Source organism: Drosophila navojoa, chromosome 3 (assembly GCF_054131105.1).
Source record: "Drosophila navojoa isolate 15081-1374.11 chromosome 3, UAZ_NAV_1.0, whole genome shotgun sequence".
Taxonomy (NCBI): Eukaryota; Metazoa; Arthropoda; class Insecta; order Diptera; family Drosophilidae; genus Drosophila; species Drosophila navojoa.
This window is the reverse complement of record NC_142891.1, coordinates 17,688,538-17,709,808: the sequence shown is the minus strand read 5'-3', so window position 1 is coordinate 17,709,808 and position 21,271 is coordinate 17,688,538. Positions and strand designations below refer to the sequence as shown.

General features: G+C 44.9%; 4 protein-coding genes across 6 annotated transcripts; 1 reads left to right on the top strand and 3 right to left on the bottom strand.

Moving 5' to 3' along the window:
* Nucleotides 1-448: 448 nt before the first annotated feature.
* Nucleotides 449-10,616, bottom strand: Megf8 (multiple EGF like domains 8). The gene is made up of 6 exons (XM_030385578.2): nt 9,989-10,616; nt 9,510-9,926; nt 7,517-9,448; nt 6,145-7,443; nt 2,529-6,081; nt 449-2,463 (listed from the first exon to the last, which is right to left on the bottom strand). Exons 1-6 carry the CDS (start codon nt 10,388-10,390, stop codon nt 1,199-1,201), a joined length of 8,868 nt encoding a protein of 2,955 aa, XP_030241438.1. The 5' UTR covers nt 10,391-10,616; the 3' UTR covers nt 449-1,198.
* Nucleotides 10,617-10,654: 38 nt separating this feature from the next.
* On the top strand, nt 10,655-11,729 carry RpL36A (ribosomal protein L36A). The gene is made up of 3 exons (XM_030385580.2): nt 10,655-10,766; nt 11,019-11,192; nt 11,470-11,729. The coding sequence occupies exons 1-3, from the start codon at nt 10,764-10,766 to the stop codon at nt 11,605-11,607; spliced, it is 315 nt and encodes a 104-aa protein (XP_030241440.1). The 5' UTR covers nt 10,655-10,763; the 3' UTR covers nt 11,608-11,729.
* Nucleotides 11,060-12,408, bottom strand: CCDC53 (Coiled-coil domain containing 53). Its single transcript, XM_030385579.2, has 2 exons — nt 11,910-12,408; nt 11,060-11,856 (listed from the first exon to the last, which is right to left on the bottom strand). The coding sequence occupies exons 1-2, from the start codon at nt 12,350-12,352 to the stop codon at nt 11,817-11,819; spliced, it is 483 nt and encodes a 160-aa protein (XP_030241439.1). The 5' UTR covers nt 12,353-12,408; the 3' UTR covers nt 11,060-11,816.
* An 818-nt stretch (nt 12,409-13,226) lies between these two features.
* Cka (Connector of kinase to AP-1) lies at nt 13,227-21,232 on the bottom strand. 3 transcript variants are annotated; one of them, XM_030385471.2, is made up of 5 exons: nt 20,852-21,232; nt 17,088-17,577; nt 16,809-17,027; nt 16,495-16,551; nt 13,227-16,285 (listed from the first exon to the last, which is right to left on the bottom strand). In XM_030385471.2, the coding sequence occupies exons 1-5, from the start codon at nt 21,230-21,232 to the stop codon at nt 15,174-15,176; spliced, it is 2,259 nt and encodes a 752-aa protein (XP_030241331.1). In that variant the 3' UTR covers nt 13,227-15,173. The 3 variants fall into 3 exon arrangements, with proteins under 3 accessions (XP_030241331.1, XP_030241334.1, XP_030241335.1); XM_030385474.2 differs by lacking the exon at nt 16,495-16,551; XM_030385475.2 differs by lacking the exon at nt 16,495-16,551 and having other exon boundaries at nt 16,809-17,003.
* Between the last annotated feature and the right edge of the window lie 39 nt (nt 21,233-21,271).

Below are 21,271 nucleotides of genomic sequence, written 5' to 3'. Positions count from 1 at the left end.
GACAGCTTGTCATATATATATTAAACTAAATTTGAGCAAATGCTAACCATCAACCGAGAGAGAGTGAGAGAGGGAGAACTCTACATAAATATCATAATACTCTTTATACAAAAGAAATAATTCACTAATAATAATGATAATAATAATACCTAAAACCATTATTTATAAAAAAATTAAGAAAATATCATTGATAGAGATTCGTTTTCGTATTCGTTTCAATATGTTTCTCCAATTCTGGAACTGGGCGGGGAATCAATGACACATTTAGTAGTAGTTGTAAATACATACATACATGCACACATATATATAATACGTATTTGTTACTTGTTAATTATTATATTTTTGTTTTGTTTTTCAGTTTGTATATCTATATACTGTAGTCTGCTTTGTTTGTCATGGCTGCCTAGAAAAAGTTGGTGTGCGTTTATCAAGAAATGCACCACAATAGTTTTTAGTTTGTTTGTTTTCTTGTTGCTGTTGAGTTCCTATCAATTGACAATATACACATATATGCTTACACTTAAGTTTAGTTTATTATTTAGATTAAATTCCAGTTTTGTCCTTTATGTTTTTGTTTATTTGACTCTGTTAGTGAAGAGCTAAGAGAGTTAGGTATATCAGGAATCGCAAGCTAATAAGAATTTTCGGTGAATTTTTACAATCTTTTAAAGTTTGAGTAAAGTTGAACATTATTTTTATGAAATTATCAAACCTGTGCCTCTGTATAGAGCTGCCTAGTCCAATAACAATTATTCTAACTACTTAAAAGTTAGGCAAATTAACAGAATTAATTAATTAATCAAATTGGAGAAAAAGTTTAAACCAAAATATACCCATAGCTTGCGATCCACATATTCTTTCAATAGTTTATTTTTTGTATATGTGCTAAATTGTTCACTTATTTGTTTTGCTCTTATAGACGCTCCACTAAATATTCAGATCTTATAGTTTTCTTTGTTAGACGACATATATCATTCTGGCTAACTCTTGATGTATCTCAAGTATTATGTACAAAAATTGCCTAGACTATGCATAGAATGCCACATATAAATCATATATGCGAGTATACTATATATATATATATATCTATGTATATAATGATTATTTATAATTCACTAGTACAGATCGGGAAGGGACGGGGATGTTTATATTTATATAGACTAACACTTACACACATATTCACTGTAGCTGTCAATGCTTAGGCCTGATGATGTCGCTGCGTGCGCATGAAATGTCTCGCATTGAGAGGATATTGACGCGGATAGGATATCAATGTGGAGCCCAGGGCAATGCTGAGCGGAGCCTTCGAGCGCCCGGGCAGGCTGACAAAGACGGTGCCAACAGCAGCCAAATTATCGTAAGTCGGCTCAATGGCCACCAGCATGATCCCCGTTGCCTGCACGGGACGAGAGCTGCTGCTGCTGCTGCTACTATAGTGTCCATGTCCATGGGTGTGGGTGTGTGAGCTGTGTGCGGGGCCATGAGTACGGTTGTGTGAAGAACTGTGAGCGGTACTGGGCGTTGGTTGATTGTGCAACTGGGTTTCGCTCTGTAAATGCTGTTGTTGCTGCAGCAGCAGCGCTTGGCGTGCACGTTGACGCATTTGACGCGTGGTCGACGCTGACGTGGTTGGCGGACTGTTATCCATGTCCAGGCTGGACGCGGCCAAAAAGATCTGGGCGAATGGACGTTTGGCCAAATGCAACATTTCGACAACATGTTGGCGCCGCGCACGACGCAAATCCGCCGCCTGCTTCACCTTCCAGACGATAACGCACAGGGCGAGGAATAAAAAGAAACAGGAGAAAAAGACGGAGAAGAACACAAAGAGATCGATGTGCAGCTGATCTTGGCGGAACACCACAGATCCGTAGCTCGGCTCCGGGCCAGAGCTCGCGCGTAGCGCTATAAAGAATCGCGTAGCGCTCAAATTGTGCGCATGCTGCGGCAGCGTCAGCACCAAACGATTCTTCAATCCGAACAGACGCAGCAGCGTATTGCATTGGTTCAACGTCACATGCGTGCTCAGGTCCTTGGCGAACTGATCCTGCACCACAAAACTGTGTCCTCCATGGCTGCGACAGTCGTGCAGTTGCGGTACATAGAAGTTGTTGCTGCTGCTGCTGGCGCCCATTGTTGGACCGTTGGAGCCAGTGCGTCGCTCTGGGGCGAAGAGCTTCTGCAGCGTAATATTATCATGCCGCGGCAGGGCAATGTTAAGTGGATGCTGGCGCTCGGTCTTGGGTCCCCAGTTATAGCGATTGTCCAGAAAGATCTCGTGGTAGCCCGTTGTCTGATTTGTTTCCACTATAAACGAATCGTCCTGCGGCGACATAAACACATCCAATTCCCCTTGAGTCACGTCGATTATGATGCGTATGTCCACGTTCATGAATCGCGGCTGGATGACAAAGAACACTGTCTGACCGGGCTTGAGAGCAGCTGGTTTCGATTTGCATTCCTCTGTGGATGAAGAGATTTATATAGTTAATGCAATAAGAGCCATATGTATGATTGTCCAAACTTACCTATGGGCTTGGCATCGAAGCACATGCGCGACTCGACCGTGATTTGTTTGTAGCACTGGTGTCCATCGGTGGGATTGCCAGCATAGGAGTCGCGACACTTTGAGCACTGAACGCTCCAGCAGAGCTGGGCCGAATTCTTGCCGCCGCCGGCGATGCAGGTGGCATCGCTTTCCGTGTTGTTGGCACAATTGCACTTCTCGCCGGTGACCGCGTCGCAGATGTTGCCATGGCCATGGCACTGGCAGGGACGGCACTGCTTGTGCAGATCCTCGCTGCCGCGGAAATAGCCCAGCAAGCAGCTGTCGCAGCGATCGCCAGCCGTGTGATTCGCACACCGCAAGCAGGTGGCGTTGTGGGCGGGTCCCTCGGGCAGAATGAGCTCCAGCTCTGAGCGTGTCATATTGAAGACCGCCGGATCCGCATCGTAGGCCACACAGACATCCGAGTGGCCGTGACAGTATTCCAGGCAAGGCTGACAGGCGTGACCCTCCCGCGGATTGCCCACAAACAGTGGCTGGCACTTCTCGCACTGCTCGCCCATCGTGTTGTTGTGGCACTTCAGACAAATGTCCAGCCGGCTGCTCGACTCACAATTGGAGTGTCCGTTGCACAGACACTGGATGCTGCAGTTCTCGCCCACATAGCCAAAGTCACACTTGCATTCGTCGGGGCGAATGCAATTGCCGCGCACACAGCCCTGACTGCAGACGGGCAGGCAGCTGTTCTTCTCCTCGCGGTAGCCGGCGGCACAGACGCACTTGTAGCCAGGAGTCGGTGTATCCAGATCGATACACTGCTCGGACACAGGATCACAGTTGTGGTGTCCATTCTCGCACTCGTTCTCTGCCGGACACTGCACGTAGTGCCAGCTAACCACGTCCGCATGCGTCAGCTGTGAGTCGTTGCGCCAGCTGCTGTAGATTAGGTCACACGTGGAGCCCGACGGATGCTCTTGGCGATGCTCGAGTGCGCCCTCCGTGCAGATGCCGTCGCCATTGAAGCCCTCGCGTGCACACCAGCCGCAATGCGCATGCTCCAGGCAGCTGGAGCACTGGGTGTACACATGGCACGGCTCGGGGCAACGTTCCAGCTCTGTAGACTCCAGGACCAGGCCACAAACGCCGCCGGCGCACAGCAACGGCTGTGCACTGGGAGACAAGCAGACGTTCAACATGGTCGACCACTTGCAATCCGTGGCAACGGCATCTGGCGCCGATTGCAAGCAGCTGCTGCAATTGCTGTGCGTGTGGCATGGCGGTGGGCATTGGTCCACCAAGTGATACGCATTCTTCTCCACCAGCTCCCGGGCAATGCACTCCACGTGACCCATGTCGTTGCGTGCCCAGTGGCACTGCTCGCTATGCAGCATGCACGTCTCGCAGTCCAGCTGATGGCACTGGGGCAGCGGACAGAGGCCGAGCACTCCCACACTGAGTTCCTTCTCACACCAGGCGCTGTTGCGGGCGCAGTCGACGCCGGCGGGCACACAACGTCCACGTATGCCGCACTCATCGCACCACTGGCACACCGGACTCAGCTCCTGGTGGATGGGCCAGGCGGCCAGGCAAGCGCTGCAGCTGCCAAAGCTCGAGCAATTGCGACTCGCCAACCAAACATCATTGCACGCCGGCCCATTGTTGATGACCAGCGTCCCATTGTAGTTGGCACACGGCGCCCTACCTTGGGTGAAGCAATGCGAACTGTTGCTATAGGTGTTCTGGATGGTGCAATAGCTGCAGCCCATATAGTGGCGGCACATCGACTTGCCGCCGCTCCACAGCTGGCAGATGTCCTCGGGCATATTGATGCGCGTCACGTGGCTCTGGGTGGCGCTGCCATCCCAGCCGCCAATCACATAGATCGCACCGCTGTCCGGATCGATGGTCATGTCCTCGGCATAGCTCGCCACGGGCAAGCGGCCAATTAGCTCCACATCATCGGTCAGCCTCACCCACTGGTTGCACGCATACACATAGGCAATGAGCAGATCTGTGGCATTGTATGGACTCGTCCTGCCGCCATACACAATCATATAGTGCTCCGTGCTGACGGCCGAGTGGAAATATCGTGCACGCGGCAGCAGCGAAACCGGAGAGTTCAATTCCTTAAATGTCGGCAATTCCGTCCAGCTGAGCTTGTTCAGATCGAGGGCGTAAAGCTTGCTCTGCGCCTCGCCTGCATAGCCGCCAAATATATAGAGGCTGTGTGTCTCCTGATGGTATACGGCACTGTGTCCGTATAGCACCGGCAGCCGTGCTCCCATTGCCGCCAGTTGAACCCAACGACCAGTGTCCAGATTGAATTCCCACAGCTCCAGTGGGCGAGATTTATTCAGGCTCAGGCCACCCACCAGCAGCAGCGATTCGTGTTCCTGGTAGCGTGTGTGGGTCAAGGTGTGCCCGGCTAGTGCTGGGGGCGACTCCCCCAGCGAGGGATCTACCTCGATTTGGTCCCAGCGTTGATTCTGTATGGAGAACAGCCAGAAGTCCGCAAGCAAACGTGAATTGGCGCCAATGCCGCCATAAATGTAAATATTCTGCTTCTTCACAAAGATCTCGGCGGCGTGGAAATACCGTCCAAGGGGCATGCGATCCTCCGGAGTGGACGATTCAACTGTCACCTGCAACCAGGTGGCGTTCTTTGTATCGAACTGACGGAAATCATTGAGCGGTCCATGACTCGGCGAATAGCCACCAAACATCCACAACGAGCCCCTGCGATCCGCGTTCACCGAGTGGCCAAACCGTGGTATGGTCTTCCTCAAATGCTCCAAGGCTTCGCTTAGTAGCTGAGTGTTGAACAGCTCCGTCATAACCAGATGATGACGCTGCACCAGTGTGCCACAATCAGCGCCCGCATAGTTGTTGTTGTTGCATATGCAACGACCATACTCGGTATCACAATAGCCCTGTAGTCGCTTCGCATGGCAATTGCTTGGACAGATCTCGATTTCGCAGCGTGGACCCACATAGCCAGCGGGGCAGACGCAACGCTGCAGTGCATCACAGATGTGCGGATGCATGCAGCTGCCCGCCACACAGTTCTTGACCGAATACAAAGCATTGAAGCCGAAATTGCGACGCTCGCTGCCCTGTTTGTAGTAGACGGTGACATGACTGGACCGGGCCTCGATGATGCGTGCCGCACTGTACGGCTCACAGACAACGGCCAGCAGTTGGTTTTGCTGGGCAGCGCCAGTCAAGTCCGGCAAGCTATCATAAATGTACACGGCATTCTCGTCACAGCTCATGGCCAGGCTGTTCCACTGAAACTCTAGCTGCAGCAGCGACTTATCCGCGTGCAAGGTCTTTGGCTGCAATATCCACAGGCATTCGCGCACCTCAAGGCTGGCGCCCCACGGCGAACGATACGACTGATAGGAGCCAATGGCACTGCGTCCTATGTTGGTCAGTATGCCACGCGATTCGCATTGATAGTAGCACTGGCCACCGTCGCGCGGATCGCCGTAGTAGCCGGGCGCGCAGACGTCGCACTTGAGGCCCTGCGTGTTGTCCTTGCAGAAGCACTCGCCGTGGCTTACATTGCAAATGCCCTGCAAAAATGAAGGCAGCAGCTATAGTCAAGGGCATCAACTGTTGATTGAGCGATTGCTTACCAAATCCTGATTTCCGTGTCCATTGCACTCACACGGATGACATCCGATATTTGCCGTCGCATTGCCGTAGCTGCCCTGGCGACAACGCTCGCAGCGCTCGCCCTCGGTCCACGCCTGGCACTGGTCGCACTTGCCCACGCGCTCCAGGCAGGTGGAGTGGTTGTTGCAGCCGCAGCTAATGCCACAATCGCTGCCTGTCCAGCCCAGGTCACACTTGCAGCTGTAGTCCGGCGGGCCGGAGCAATAGCCATGCTGGCAGAACTCGTAGCAGGTGCGCACGCAACTGAAACGTCCGTCGCCCACATAGCCGCGCCGGCAATGGCAGTTGTAGCTGCCCTGCGTGTTGGTGCACTTGGCCTCCTTGTGGCAGTCGTGCAAGCCCAGGCCACACTCATCCACGTCCGGGCACTGCGCATAGGCCCACTCGGCATCGTGCTGCGAGCTGCTATTCAGGGCCAGGGAGCAGTTGCCTGCGCTGTAGCTAAAGTCGCCCTGCATGCAAATGCCCTCAATGGGATTGTCCCGATCGAAGCACCAGCCGCAGCTCAGCGTGCGCAGGCACGAGGTGCAGTTGCGATGCCGCTCACAGGATTTGCACTGTTGCAGGGAACGCGGCGGTGCCGGATGCATAGTCAATGTGGTTGTGGGCGTTGCAGAGGCCGACGAGGCAATGGGTCCAGCTGCCGGCGACATGGGCGGCGTGCCCACCTTGTCGATCCACTCGCGGCACATGCCAAACTGATATTCGCTGGTGTATACGGCAAAGCTAAAGCACTGGGCGCTTGCCTCACACCAGACACAACGTCCACGCTCGCCTAGACACTGATCGCAGCCGCGACGCTCGCGACATGGCCGCGGACACTGTGCAATGGATCGGACGCTGCTGTTCGATTTGCCAATGCGTCCACAGCGCGCATCATCCAACCACCATTCGCACTCGCCATTGCCAGGCGTGGAGACGCAGGCGCGACAGGTCACATAGTTGGAGCAATTGGCACACTGACTGGGCTGACTAATCAAGTACGCCCAATGGGTGCCCTGATCCGTATCATTCGCCACACAGACGGCGCTCTCATTGACTGACTTCAGATGGCATTTGCTGGTCAATGGACACCACGAGCAGGAGCCATCGGTCAGACAATGCAGACAATTGTTATACTGAGTGCAATCACCGGAATAGTACGGCTCCAAGTACTCGAAAGTAAACGCATTCAGCTGTCCGTTATGCAAATGCTGCAGCTCCATTTTCGTCTTCTGGTAGGTATTGTAGATGTTGTTCTGGCCAATGCGACGGCGAGCCTGCAATGAAAATTATATAAATATCATTTACTTATTTATTATTATGAATATCAGAAATACAAAATAAACTCACCTGAAAATCGATGAGGAATGGCTGCTCAGTGCTGGGTAGCTGAACATTGCTGCAGTACGATTGATTTGAGCTTTGCGTGGTCACATTGTCCAGCATATCGAGATTCATGCCCAGACCCACACGCAGCACAGCTGACGAGTAGCTGCTGCACACCTGTATGGCTGAATTATTGTTGCTGTTCCACTGCTGCTGAGGCCGCACGAAGCCCAGGAGGCGTGCCAACATTTCACCTTCCTGCCGCTGCTCAAAGTACGCAGTGGGCGGCGGCGAGGCAAAGTCCACCATGGTAGCGTTCACAATGCCCACATAATCGGGCATGGTGAAGTTGACGGGATAGTTATACTTGATGTAAGTCAAGCCCGGACGCCGATCATTGCGGGTGCACATATCAGGTTCACGAATCTCGGTGCCCTGTTCGCCCCACCAGCCGGTGCTATCGCCGCACATGCCATAGTTATCAGCACGATAATGACAACGGGCATTTTGTACACACCAGGTGCACTCGTTGAGACCCAGTTTGCTGGCTACGGAGAACGCGGCGGCATTGCCACCGCCCCACAGGGTGCCGTGCACCAGGCACGAATGACAATCACCCAAGGAGGGGCAAATTCCGGGGCAGCGTGTCGTCTGCAAATTGGTGGTGCAGTTGGCTCCAATTGTGCGTCCATAGCAGCTGCTATCCGCCGAGCACCAGCCGCATTCGGGATTCGATAGACATGCAGTATGTGAGGCATGCAGACGACACGCCATCTCCGGATTGTGATTGTAGAGCGGATTCTCCACACGTAGCACCTGCGGCAGCTCATAGGCAAATAGATCGGCATTCACATTGCCGTGATAGCCGCCCACGATTAGCAGCGTGTGATTGCGACGCAGTGCAGCGGCGTGGGCAAAAACGCCCTGTTGCTTCGGGTACAGACTATCATCGGCCGAGACCACCTGATTGATCCAAATGTGACAGCTTAAGTGATACCAATACATTTGATTATCGTAGCATATCTCATCCTTGTTATGGCGATGCGTATAGCCACCAAAGACAATCATATAATTGCCCGATATGGTGGCCGTATGAAATGCTCGCTCCCTTGGTATATTCGTGTCTCTCAATGCTGTACGCGGATATAAGATTTCAGTCCAGTGCAGCTGATCCAGTTGAAAGGCAAATATGCGATCCGACAGCTTTGAAAAGCGTGCTAAACTCGTCATAATGCCACCAAATACAATCAACGAATTAGTTGCTCCATAGTAAACCGTCGAATGCGCAGCCAAACGCACATCCAAGGTTTTCCCGCCTCGCGGCTTCACGAGTTGCCATTGCGAATCTTCGCTGAGGGGCAAGCGTATCCGATAAATGCTGGAGGAGAATTCACCTGATTCCATACTGCCGCCAAACAGATACAAATAGTCCAAGGCAGTGGTTAGAGTATGCCTTGCAAGCGCCGGAGGCTGTAGCTTTGATCTGACAGCCATTTGCTTCCACTTGCCACCACTTTCTGTGTTATTATATTGCCAGAGATCGTTGTAGAAGCTGCCGTTAGCATGCTTGCCGCCATAGATGACAAAGCCTCCTGGAACCCGATCTGCAGCATGTCCATAACGGCCATGTGGTTTGTGATCGGTCACCTCTTCCAGTATATCCTCCAGATATTCAGTTAACTCTTCGTCCGTCGAGTTCGCGTTTACTGTAGTCAATGGCAGCGAGGAGCGGGTGCGTCTTTGATGTAAATTAGACTCGGCCAGCGTGTAGAGGATATTACGAAAGAAGCTTACATCGCTGGTCAGGCCCCACAGTTTGGCCTCGTCTTCGTTCTTGTGCTGCAGCACAGCTTTCAACAGTGTATGATCAATTTTTTGTGGATGATAAAAGTGACGGCGACTCTGCAGTGGTATGCCCCATTCATCCTCCCATTGACTGGTGCTAAAGCGATATATCTATGAAAAAAATATATAGTTAAATAGGTAGCTTTCTAGGTAAATTCCATTCTTAACGTACCTGCAACGTGCTAATGACATTGTTCAGATCGTAACCCCCAAATACATAGAGTGCATCCTCGTCTTCCATATAAACGGCAGAGTGTGCAGCACGCGGCGTCATGCCCTCAGCATCGGTGGCCAGCCAACGCCAGCTGCTGCCTGGTGGATTATCACTAAGATCACACAAGCGTCCACTATAGCCCGGGGAGCAATGACAAATGCTTTTCTGGCACTTCCCGCGACCTTGATGTTCACCGCATTTCTGCGGGCACGCTTCATCCTCACAGTCAGGCCCCACCCATTCGCCATGGCAGACGCATTGGTGGCCCACGCATTTTCCATGATTGTGGCAGTTGTTCAGGCAGTTTGATATGTAATAGGAAGCACGAAATCCATCCAGCACGTAGTTTGTATCGCTGTACATTAGAATGAGCATCTGTGTAGACAAATTTTGAGATGAATAAAGGACTTAAGAGTGTGGAGTATTTCGGCACTTACACTACCGCTCCGTGCGACTAGTTTTTGCGGTTGTGTGCGTCCGCTAAAGCTGCCCAAGAGAGTTGAATTGAAGGAATCGCCGTCGTATACATATATATAATCATAGGAGCACTCTGTGCCCATACTATGGAATGTTAAGGTTATAAATTGACTGTCATTTTTCGCTTTTATCAGCCATTCACAGTGCGAATCCTGCGTATAATTGTAGCCAGAGGGACCATCGCTGATTTCACCGTAGGGCTCGGTGAATACCTTGCGACTGCGATCGCAGGGCGCTGTTATATGTAGTTGATCCGATTGTGATGGCAATTGAAAGCTCATTAACCAAAATGTCAAGGTTGGCAGCAGCGCGTACATTCTTCGCATTTTAATTACACTCTCGCATTCGCAGCCCAATCTCATTTTTATGCTAATTGCGTTAACACAATGACGGGCACATCCGTTTGTATTGTGTTTATCCGGTTGCAATTGTATTGATGCATGTTTTCTACACTTCTTACATTGCACACAATTGTGGCACTATGGCCGTCTGTCCACCAGTAAACTCGTCGGCCGCTGAAAAAGATATTTTCTCTCAGTTGCAAAGTTCCTTCTTTTTTTTGTTTAATTTTACTAATTAGTGGTGGCAGCACTTATCGCAGCTGAAATATCTAGTGACTGGCAAATATCGTTTCGAGTAGGAAATCTTGGCAATACTGTTTTTTGCCATTCACAGCGATACGTAACTATTGCACATCTCTAATTCCGTCTTTTTGGGTTTTCTTTCCTATTCAAGATGGTAGGTGTTCTGATCGGCTTTGACGAAAATCAGCAAACATCCGTGATAATAACGTTAAAAATGTTAAACAAACTATTAATTATTGCACAACATAATGTTGTCTGTGATTTTGTGACAATATTAAACGAATGTGCGTACTTACAATGCATTCTATTTGATACGCAAGCTTTTGTGTTAGTGTTTAACATTTGTGATGGCGGCAACAGAGAACTGAGAAAGCAAAAATTAATATGTTGTTTCTGATTCTTATAGGTGAATGTACCTAAGCAACGTCGCACCTTTTGCAAAAAGTGCAAGGTCCACAAGCTGCACAAGGTGACGCAGTACAAGAAGTCCAAGGAGCGCAAGGGTGCTCAGGGCAGAAGACGTTACGACAGAAAACAGCAGGGTTTCGGTGGTCAGACCAAGCCCATCTTCAGGAAGAAGGTGAGTAGATCAATGGGATAATACCATATCAATATTGGCACTTAAGTAGAACTGAGTTGACTGCGCTTTCTTGAGTGAAGCTTTAAGCAATTCATTGGGAAGGTGTGCCAAAAGTAATTTGTTCTTGCATTGTGTGCGGCCTTAATGGCAGCGTGCTCGCCTTTTTCTATGCGATATGCGCCCCACCTGCACAACAAACAAATGTAAAATTTAAAAAGCTTCCGAATTATCCCTATTAATTTGATAATAATGTATTTACTCTTTTATTCATTAACAGGCCAAAACCACCAAGAAAATTGTGCTGCGTATGGAGTGCACTGATTGCAAATACCGCAAGCAGACACCCCTGAAGCGTTGCAAGCACTTCGAGCTGGGCGGTGACAAGAAGCGCAAGGGACAGATGATTCAGTTCTAAGCTTCCAGGATTTGTAATCGCCAGCTACCTTTTGATAATGAAGTGTTTTTAAGTTGTTTTCATCGACTGCTTTTGCCATGTTCGGCAATAAGTGAGAAAATAAAACAAATTGTAGAAGTAAATTTTTGCCAATTGTATTATTTAAAAATGTAGCATTTTATGCTCATGCTATATCACAATATATGTTGCTCAGGACAATACTCCAAATTTTATTCCAGAATGCCATCCTCGAGCATGAAGTCGGGTTTACTGAAAATAAATATAGTTTTTAGCTAAGCGGGGATAATTGTTAATCAACTTACTCTAGCATTTCGGAATCCAGTCCTTCTGAGCTCATTTTTATTTTAACCGCGGGCGCAGGTACGCCTACTTGCAGCATTCTGAAGAATTTCTTATAACGAATATCTTCACACACTCGAACGCCTTTTACTTCTGCGGGTGCTTCTACTTCTGGCTTATCAGTTTCGTCTGTTGTTGCCTCAGTGCTTATTACTTCAGGCGTTGTGGCGGAATTATCTACCGGTATGGATGCCAGCTTCGTTTCTAGAATTATTAACGCAGCTTCAGTTCTTTGAAGCTGTCGCTCCATTCGCACAAATTTGGTCTCGCAATTCAAGGCGAATTCATTGAGAAAATTGCAGGTACTTAGTAGGAAGTGATTAACAAAAGCGAGTATACGCTTTTGATTTAGCGGTGGTATCTGAGTTTTATCCACATCCCCGGTAAATGTTGCATTTGCTTCCATTATTATTATTAATTGTATTTAAGTCGATAACTAACTTATTGATACGGGACGATTACGATTACTTTCGATCACGCTAGATAATACTATCGATTACCCACCACACCATTTGCAGTACTGTAAATGTACAAATAGTGCTGGAAAAACCCATAACGTATTTTTTGATTGCTTTTAAATATTTTATTTATTCATTTTTATTATATCTTAACATGAAGTGTGTGTGGAGTTTTCTTTATGTTTTATTTTCTTGTTGTTTAAGTATAATGTATGGTGTTTATTTTTGATTTACTATAAAAGTATTTTTTTTTTTATATTTAATATATATATATTTATTTTTGTTATTTTCTTTAATATGCATGAGTTTTCTTTTAAATTTTTGTTTTCTATATGTATAAACTTATGTGCTGGGAATTGGGGTTATTCCGCTATATGCTCAAATCTACAATGAACGTTGTACGACTTAATATTAAATTTATTTTATTTTTGCTCTTAGTTTTTTAATTATATCATGCGCATTCAGCTTTGGTTATTTATCGAATAACACTATCGAATGTTTTTATTTTTTTATTTTATATAAATATTATAAATTGTGGCATCCCATTGCGTGAAAGTAACAAATAAAAAATGTTTACAATAATCTGTTTAGAATCAGCTTCTACATTCATTTCGTAATGTTTGCGTTTTGGTGAAAATATGGCAGTGGATTTGTATAACGGTACAAAAATAAAAACCATTTTGTGCGAGTTTCTTTTCGTTTGTTTTTCTTTCTTTTTTTTATCAATTATGAAGTGAAAATTGCTGCCAGCAGCGGAAATTTTGTCTTGTTGGTAATTTATCTTTCTTTCATTCAAATGAAAAGGCAACAAAGGTTTGGATGTTATTTTTTTTTACTGACTGTTCGGATGAACTGTATCGTTGCAAACGAGAACCCGCTGGTCCACAACGTTTTAGAAAATTGCTTTTATTTGGTTATATTTTCGTATTGTTGAGAAATGCGTTGGTGTTTTAAAAATATCTCAAGGCCAAATTCATTTTGTAAAACTTTATTTAAAATAAAAATACATGGTAATCAAAAAATAAAAAATGTACAATTAAAAAATTAAAAATCAATAGATTTAATGTATTAATGTGTTTGTATATGTGTGTGTGTTTGTTTATATAACTACCACTATATTTTGTTTTTTGTTTTTAGTAGTTAATCATATAGATCTACAATGTGTATGGGTGTATATATTTATATATGATATCGCATTTTCAATTTGTAACAACTAAAAGTACAAATTAAAACACATAATTTGTTGATAGTAAAGGATTTTATATGTATATATAAATTATATATATATGAATCATCACTTGATTTATATATATTTTTTTATCGAATATCAACTTGGGTTCATTTTTTTCTTTAGCTGCGTTTCGTTACATTTTCTTTTAATTGTTAATACTATTACTAATATTGAGTTGCTCGGCATTCACGTCCACATTTTTTAACGTTTATTTGATTACAAATAATGAATCGTTAAGCGATCCAAATCATATATATATATTTATGAGTAAATATATATTCAACTACAAGTGTACGAAATCCTTTTCATTTCTTGTTTGCTTTGTGTTTAATACTAGGCATAAATTAAATAAATAGCTTAGCATACAGTTATAGCTCAACGGCATTTATTTATTATGTTTTATATATCATCTGGATCTGGATCTGTATATATTTTTGTGGATCTCTAACCCAAGCATTGCGTACTTTTTCTTTAAGATTTGTATATGAAAAATTATAGAAATCGAAGCATTTTACTTTTCACTTAGTGCTTAATAAAGTTTTCTGGCGATTGTTTATTCCTTCCTGTTTCATTACTTTCCACACTTTTAATAAATAAACATCTTTATCGTCGTCGTCGTTTACTAAACTTAATTTACAACTTGCACGCTCTTTGTGTTATTTCATCCTTTTGTATGATTAAGAGAGTGGGCTAATGGCTATATATATAAACCGTTATGTTCTACAAATTTGATCGTCTATATATCATTACGTAAACGTTTTTTTTTTCTTTTTTGTTAGCTGAGTACATTTAATTGCAAAAAAAACTTGCACAGCGAGCGGCCAATATAGCAAAAGGTACGTACATTAACTTCATTACATAATCGATTATATCATTTAAGGGCTTTTTTTCTTTATATAAAATGTACAGTAAAGCTTCCCACTGGATCAACTATTGACGCAATCGCTGAGCAGTTAAGCGCAATATAAAATATAATTATAAACTAAATTGTCATCGATTGGAAATTGACTACATTAAAAAAATAAAGTAAAACAAAGTTGTTGAAATTGTGGCTAAGAAAAATAAAAAAATTAAATGCCATAAAATCAAGAACTTTACATTTGTCGTCAACAAATAGTGTGTGTGTGTATGTGTGTTTAATATGCGGCATAGATATTGTATTCGTATTCACTTGATCTTTTAGATTACAAATGGTGCTCGCTCGTACGCTCGGAAATGCCATAATAATGTCAATTTTATTATATATATATATGTTATTATTTTTTAGGTTGATTTATGCCATTTCATGTATATATATATATATATAGCAATGTGTGTTTGTTGTTCATCTCATGTATATAATTGTATAATTAGAATTAAATGTATAGTAGTATAATGTATATATATAAGTGTATTTTTTTATATGTATAATTATTTAACTCGAACTCGTAATCGCTTAGCTGAGAGCTGCTGCAGCATTGGCTGTGTGTATGAAGGTGGAGATTAGGGATTGGGATTGAATATTTGGGTATTGGGGGTTGAGGCTAGTCCGACGTAAGTTAAACAAAGACCTTGGCCAGTCCATCAGCACCGGCACTCGCTATATAGGGCTTGGTTGCATGGAACGCCACGTCAAATATGCTCTCATCGAACTTTTTACGATGTGCGGTTATCTCCTGCACGCACGTCTTATTGTCCAGATTCCAGAGGCGTATGGAGCAGTCATGTGAACCGGACAGCAAATACAGTCCATGGGCATCAACGGCTAACGATGTAACCGGCTCCAAATGCGCCACCATTGAATGCACCAATGTTCCCGATGTATTATCCCAGAAGCGTATATGGCGATCCTCGTGTGCGGTTATTGTGATGGGCAGTGTCGGATGTGAGACGACTTTATTAATGAACTTCCCCGTATTTCCGGACATCTCTTGTGAGGCCTCCAGCTTAATCACCTGTTTGCCCGTTTCCGTGTCATAGATAATGCAATGTGCACTGTTGTAGGCCACCACAATGTGATCCACCTCGTTGCGCACAAAGTCCACGGATGAGGGCCCGCCCTCGGCCTCCGCGGCCGTATAGGTGCGCAGTAGCGGCTCCTTGGTATATGGTGACCACAGCTTAACGGTGCCGTCTGCCGAACATGACACAATATTATTCTGCATTGTGGTCAGACCCCAAACGGCGTCCGTATGGCCCTCCAGTGTGCCGGAATGCACGTTCGGATCGTAGCAATCATATGGATCAATATTGGGCGATGGCAGTTGCCAGCACTCGATATTGCCATCGAGGCCACCCGAATAGCATGTCTCGCCGCTAGAGGACATGCCCAGGCAGAGGACGGGTCCGGTGTGGGCACGGAACGTATAGAGCGGCTCAACATCAAGACTAGCGGATTTTTTGGCTTGTACCGTCTTCTGTAGATTCCACAGCTTGAGCGTATTATCCTCGGAGGCAGTGATTAGCACGGGCTCCTCCGGATGGAAAATCAGTGAGCGCACTCCGTCAAAGTGCGAGCGCAGCGTATACTTGGCATTCCAGGTTTTGCGATAGCCAGCGCCACCGGCACTGCCACCAGTGCCGTCCTTGGCATTCGCATCGTACGCTCCGTCCGACTCATTGTTCACCGTCAGCTGCGCTAGCTCACCTAGTCCCAAGGAACCGTCCACCTCTGCGAAGAAATGCAAATCAGAAATTTAATTTAATATATAAAAGAGAAATCAATAATTATGGTTCAAATTGACAATCAATGGAAACGTATTGACACTTTACTAACTATCGTTAGATTCTCTAGATTTTATTTAGATTCTTGTCACACTTTCCAAAGATTGTTTAGCAGTTTTCGAATCCAGTGAGTGATTAGTGATTAGTAAAAAGCACCTTCGGTTATTAGATTCATATCGTTTAAGAGCTGCTCTCCCACCTCCGCCTCAAGATCTATGCAATTGATGAACGCATCAACAAGACGTAGACGAAGAAGAAGAGAAAAGCGAAAGAAACAGAAAGCGAAAAGCATATAACAAATACAGCGTTTGTTTTTGGATTGTGTACAGTACTATGGATCGTTATATTTTTTTTTAATCGGGACTTTGCAAAGTAAAAATATAAATACTACAGAATATGCGACGGGTGGGAGGGCTTTGCAAATTGGTATGAAGAGGGAGCGGATGATCAATTCGTAGATCAATTCGTACCTTCGGTAAGCATATCCTTTCCTGACTTGGGCCGTTTGGCCATTTTGACATCAGTATCCTCATTGTCGGTCGCCACCATTTCCAGATCATCGGAGATTTCATCATCGTCGGACATCTCTGTGGGTCCAAGGAACTCAAAATTGGCCATGACTGCCGCCTCGGTGTCCAGTATGATGGCATCATTCGATTGTTGCACTTTTTTAGCGGGAGTATGACGGCCTAATGTGAGCAAATTATTCAAATCTTCAACAGGGGGGAAGAGGGTGTGCAATGACCTACCTTCCGATTCTGAGGCACGTTTATTGCTCTCATTGCCATTTATATTGGGACTGAGATTCTCGCCACCGCTGCCAATGCCGCCAGCGTTACCACCGCCACCGCCGCCACCACCGACACCATCATGATCCGCATTATTGTTGAGTCCAAGAATGGAGCGAACACGATTTGAACGCACATCGATTATGTTGTCTGTATAACCGATTTCTGCCAGATATTGGCGCAACATTTGTCTGCCTTGCCGCCACGTAGTGTTCGACACAGAGCTGTAGGGCACTTCCGAATCGGTGGCCACATCGGTACCGATGCCACCATCATCATTCGACGATGGTTTGAACTCGTTTAATTGCGGCGGATCGGTGCCGTATTTTAATCGATAGAATTTCGCTCGCTCCTGACGCAGTGCATACTCCAGCATTTTAATGCGTCGCGTTAGATCAGATTTGAGGCTCTCTAAACATTTACGCTCGCCCAGCAACATAGCAATGCGCGCCTATAAAAAAATGAGAAAAGTGATTAGCTTTAGTTGAAATAAGGACATTAAGAAATGCCAAATAATAATATCTAGATAAGCAACTTATACTGTAATTATAACTGCATATGTGATGTAATCGATCACATTATATTTAAGACTATACGTCATATACCGAACGTATATGAATATTATATTATATGACATATGTCTATATATTCATATATCATATGAATATTACTACCCCATATGCTAAATTTGAGCATAATCAATGTTTATTAATGTAAAACTTGAAAGCTTTCATGGGGAGCATATGAAAGCTTAAATACATACATATACATATATGTATGTACGCATATAAGTGTGTTCAGTGTAATGTGTGAGTGTATATGTATGTGTGTGAATGATGAATGCATGCGTCTCGTTGCATTCCAATTGCTGCGTTTGGCGCGGCGCTGGATCGGTCTTATAATTGACGCTCTGCTGCACCATAGCAAACCGAACGAAAAAAAAAAAAAACAAAAACAATTAAATTCAATTAATTGTAATATAAAATTACAGACTTGCTGCACTAATTGTTGTTACCCAAGAGAGTGAAAAGGATAGGAATGCGGCTAGAGTGAAATCCGCAACATTTACTGCTACTGCGTAAGATATTCGACGCTGAATTGTGAAAGCACTAGAAGCACCCTCTCCGTACCCTGCCCTAATCCTTAGCTGGAACAACTATGTTAGGTTATGTATAATATATTTCTACGCATTGTATTGCAATAGAGAAAAGGAGATGACGCGGAATATTATAGTATAAAACGCCCGCGCATTGAGCCACAACATTAACATGATAAGGAAAATAACGAAAAAAGGACTGTCAGGTGCGTAACTACGATGCAGAGCAAAAATATATAAATAAATAAAAAGAAACTTTTGCTTACTTCCTCTTCAGCACACTCATTCAATTGGTCTACCTTACAAACTTAAAAGGGGAGGTGCACACACACTTGCTCACAAGCACGCACACACACAGATGCATACACACAAAGAATTGGCCAGCTCTCAATGGGTGTGCGCCCCAAAGGCAACAACAATAACAATTTATACATGCTAATAACAGAAGCAGCCGCAGCTCACGAGAGTAGCAAAGAGAGCAGCCGATTTGAAGTAATGGTCAGAGAGAGTAAGAGAGTGAGAGGGAGATAGGGAGAGAGCACGTAACGTAACTGTGCCGCCATTTGATTTTATACACAATTTGTTTCATTCTTGTTTAGTTGCTGTGACGGCTGCTGCTGCTGCTATTGTTATTGTTTTTGTTGTTATTGCTGCTGCTGCTGCTGCTTCTGCTGTTAATGGAAACATGTTCTGCATTTGAATTAACATTCAATGGCATTTCATTTGGCACGACGGCTAATTAAAGCACGCATTTACTAGCAAAATGTTAGAATGCTGTTCGCGTGCCAGTGCTGAAAGCTGCTGAACGAAAGAAAAAAGGTGGCTAATGCAAAAAGCGACAGAAGTGCACACTACCACACAGAAGTGCCACAATACTCTACCAACTGCAACAACACCACATCGCAATGAGCTTGTGGGTGCGTGTATGTGTTAATGCCAAGCACTTTTTAAATTACCTAGCGACATGCAATGGTGATTATGATGGTGATGACGACGTCGACGACGACAGGGCAGAATATGTAGGCGGCAGGTGGCGCACATACTATATTTATTTATTTATTTTTTGCTAAGTCTTTTCAAATATATACAAATAGCAGAGCAACAGTCATTTGTTGGTACAAAATAAATGTTGAATAATGAATTTGGTTTTGGCATTTGCGGAAATTATCAAGTTAGAGCATGATGTGATTTGTTATGTTATGATGCAGGAATTTATGGAAAATAATTAAAATCATTTGTAGTCCTCCTATAGTCACTATCCTTAACTTCAGTACTTGTAAGTACTATATAATAAAAGGCCTAGACAGACCGAGTACAATGAGTAAACAATTTATAAATTAGTACGTATCTTTATCACTAATGCACATCAAGATCAAAAATAAAACGTAAAATAAAATACATATGCATATATTGTATGTATGCAGATAGGAAATTACGCTTTGTTTTTCTCTCTACTAATCGCTTCCATCAAAACGGCGATTCGTCAAATGCAAAACAAATAGACTAATTAACAGCTGGCCTGACGGCATTTGCCATCGATTCCAATGGAAGTATCGACAGCAGCAACGCCGGCAGCGGCCGCGGGAAGTTGATAGATTGTACAATGAACCAGGCCCGGCACAAACACAAGGACGTTGCATGTGCAGCACTGACACTGACACACAAACAGCCGCAAGCTAGAAATAGATACTCGCAGCATGTGGAGCCCGGCGCACATGCATACATATATAGATCTATATATGTACATATGTGTGTATATATATGCATAAGAAAGTATACGTGAGTGTATGTATGCAAACAAGCTAAAATGGCTTCCAATGTGTGGTGGCTGCTGCTGTTGGACATGGGCGCCGTCGTCTAGTCACTGCCCACTCTTTGCTTCATTTTCTTATAATTTTTTTTTTTTCTTTTTCTGTGTTTTTGGCAAAACACAAACAAGGCGAACAGGTTCATAAACATAAATGTTTGCGACAAATGTGTGTGGCGCAACTTGTGCTGTGTAGGTAAAATGCAGAGTCAGCGTCGTCGCCAACTTGTTTCCAGTGCAGTGACGTTTTGAATGTCACTTGTTTATCAGAGCGTAACGGAATGTACACTGAGCGCATCGATGCTGCGTAGTATCGATAACGATAGCACGTTTCCAGCTGCTAATGCACTATATACGGGTGAAAGCGAGGGACTAAGAGGGGGTGGAAGGGGAGTCAAATGCATCGATAGGCGATCTGCATGTCATTAGAAAATTGAGAAATGAATATTTCATGAAAATTCTCCTTTTATTTAAAAAAGGCTTTGCCGCTGTTGCATCCATAGGCAATTAGTATGAAAATGTATTATTGAGTAATAGTAGTGTATATACAATGAATAGTAAATTTTACTTTAAAAACGTAAAACAATAAAAATTCCATAAATATTTTCCGGTTAGTGGATAAATGCATTTTTCCTAATATATAATACTATTTAAATACATATTGAATATAACGAATACCGTTGCAGCACTGAAGCAAACAGAGCATAAAGTTGATTACAAAACAAATTAGATACAGATGTGCGCTGGCTTGCAGATAAACTCATTCAAAGAAAAACCCATTGAAATGGAAAGTGAGCTTTAAGGATAAGCAACCGAACTCACCTGCAGCTCGGCCCTGTCGACGTCCCACTGTGAGCGCTCCAATTCGAACCGCGACCATTCATGCTGTATGAAATGCAATATGCCCGGAATTGTGTATTGCGGCGTGGTTGCTTGCTGATTATTGGGTCCACCGCCAGGTCCGCCCATACTATCGTCGCTGCCATTGTTGCCAGCGCCACCGCCAGCACCGCCCATGCCGCCGACTAAGCCACCTACATTCGCGTTCTGTCCACTCAGGCCGCTTATACTGAGGCCGCCGCCTCCGCCGCTGCCTAAACTGTTGGTGAGAATGGCGGAATTGGCAACACCAACGCCCAGGACGGCTGCACCACCGACCGGCTTGTTATTGATGCCAGCAGTGGCTCCTGAATTGGTTCCCATTTGTTGTTGGTGGGGTTTTTGTTACTCGTGTTGTGGCTT

Coding starts and splice junctions, on each gene's coding strand:
- Megf8 (XM_030385578.2), bottom strand. CDS start 10,390: ATGAGATTGGGCTGCGAATGCGAGAGTGTAATTAAAATGCGAAGAATG. Junction 7,444..7,516: donor CATTCCTCATCGATTTTCAG/GTGAGTTTATTT, acceptor TTTTCATTGCAG/GCTCGCCGTCGCATTGGCCA. Junction 6,082..6,144: donor GACACGGAAATCAGGATTTG/GTAAGCAATCGC, acceptor TCATTTTTGCAG/GGCATTTGCAATGTAAGCCA.
- RpL36A (XM_030385580.2), top strand. Junction 11,193..11,469: donor AGCCCATCTTCAGGAAGAAG/GTGAGTAGATCA, acceptor ATTCATTAACAG/GCCAAAACCACCAAGAAAAT.
- CCDC53 (XM_030385579.2), bottom strand. CDS start 12,352: ATGGAAGCAAATGCAACATTTACCGGGGATGTGGATAAAACTCAGATA. Junction 11,857..11,909: donor CTGGATTCCGAAATGCTAGA/GTAAGTTGATTA, acceptor ATTTATTTTCAG/TAAACCCGACTTCATGCTCG.
- Cka (XM_030385471.2), bottom strand. CDS start 21,232: ATGGGAACCAATTCAGGAGCCACTGCTGGCATCAATAACAAGCCGGTC. Junction 17,578..20,851: donor TCGACAGGGCCGAGCTGCAG/GTGAGTTCGGTT, acceptor ATTTTTTTATAG/GCGCGCATTGCTATGTTGCT. Junction 16,552..16,808: donor AAAGGATATGCTTACCGAAG/GTACGAATTGAT, acceptor TCAATTGCATAG/ATCTTGAGGCGGAGGTGGGA.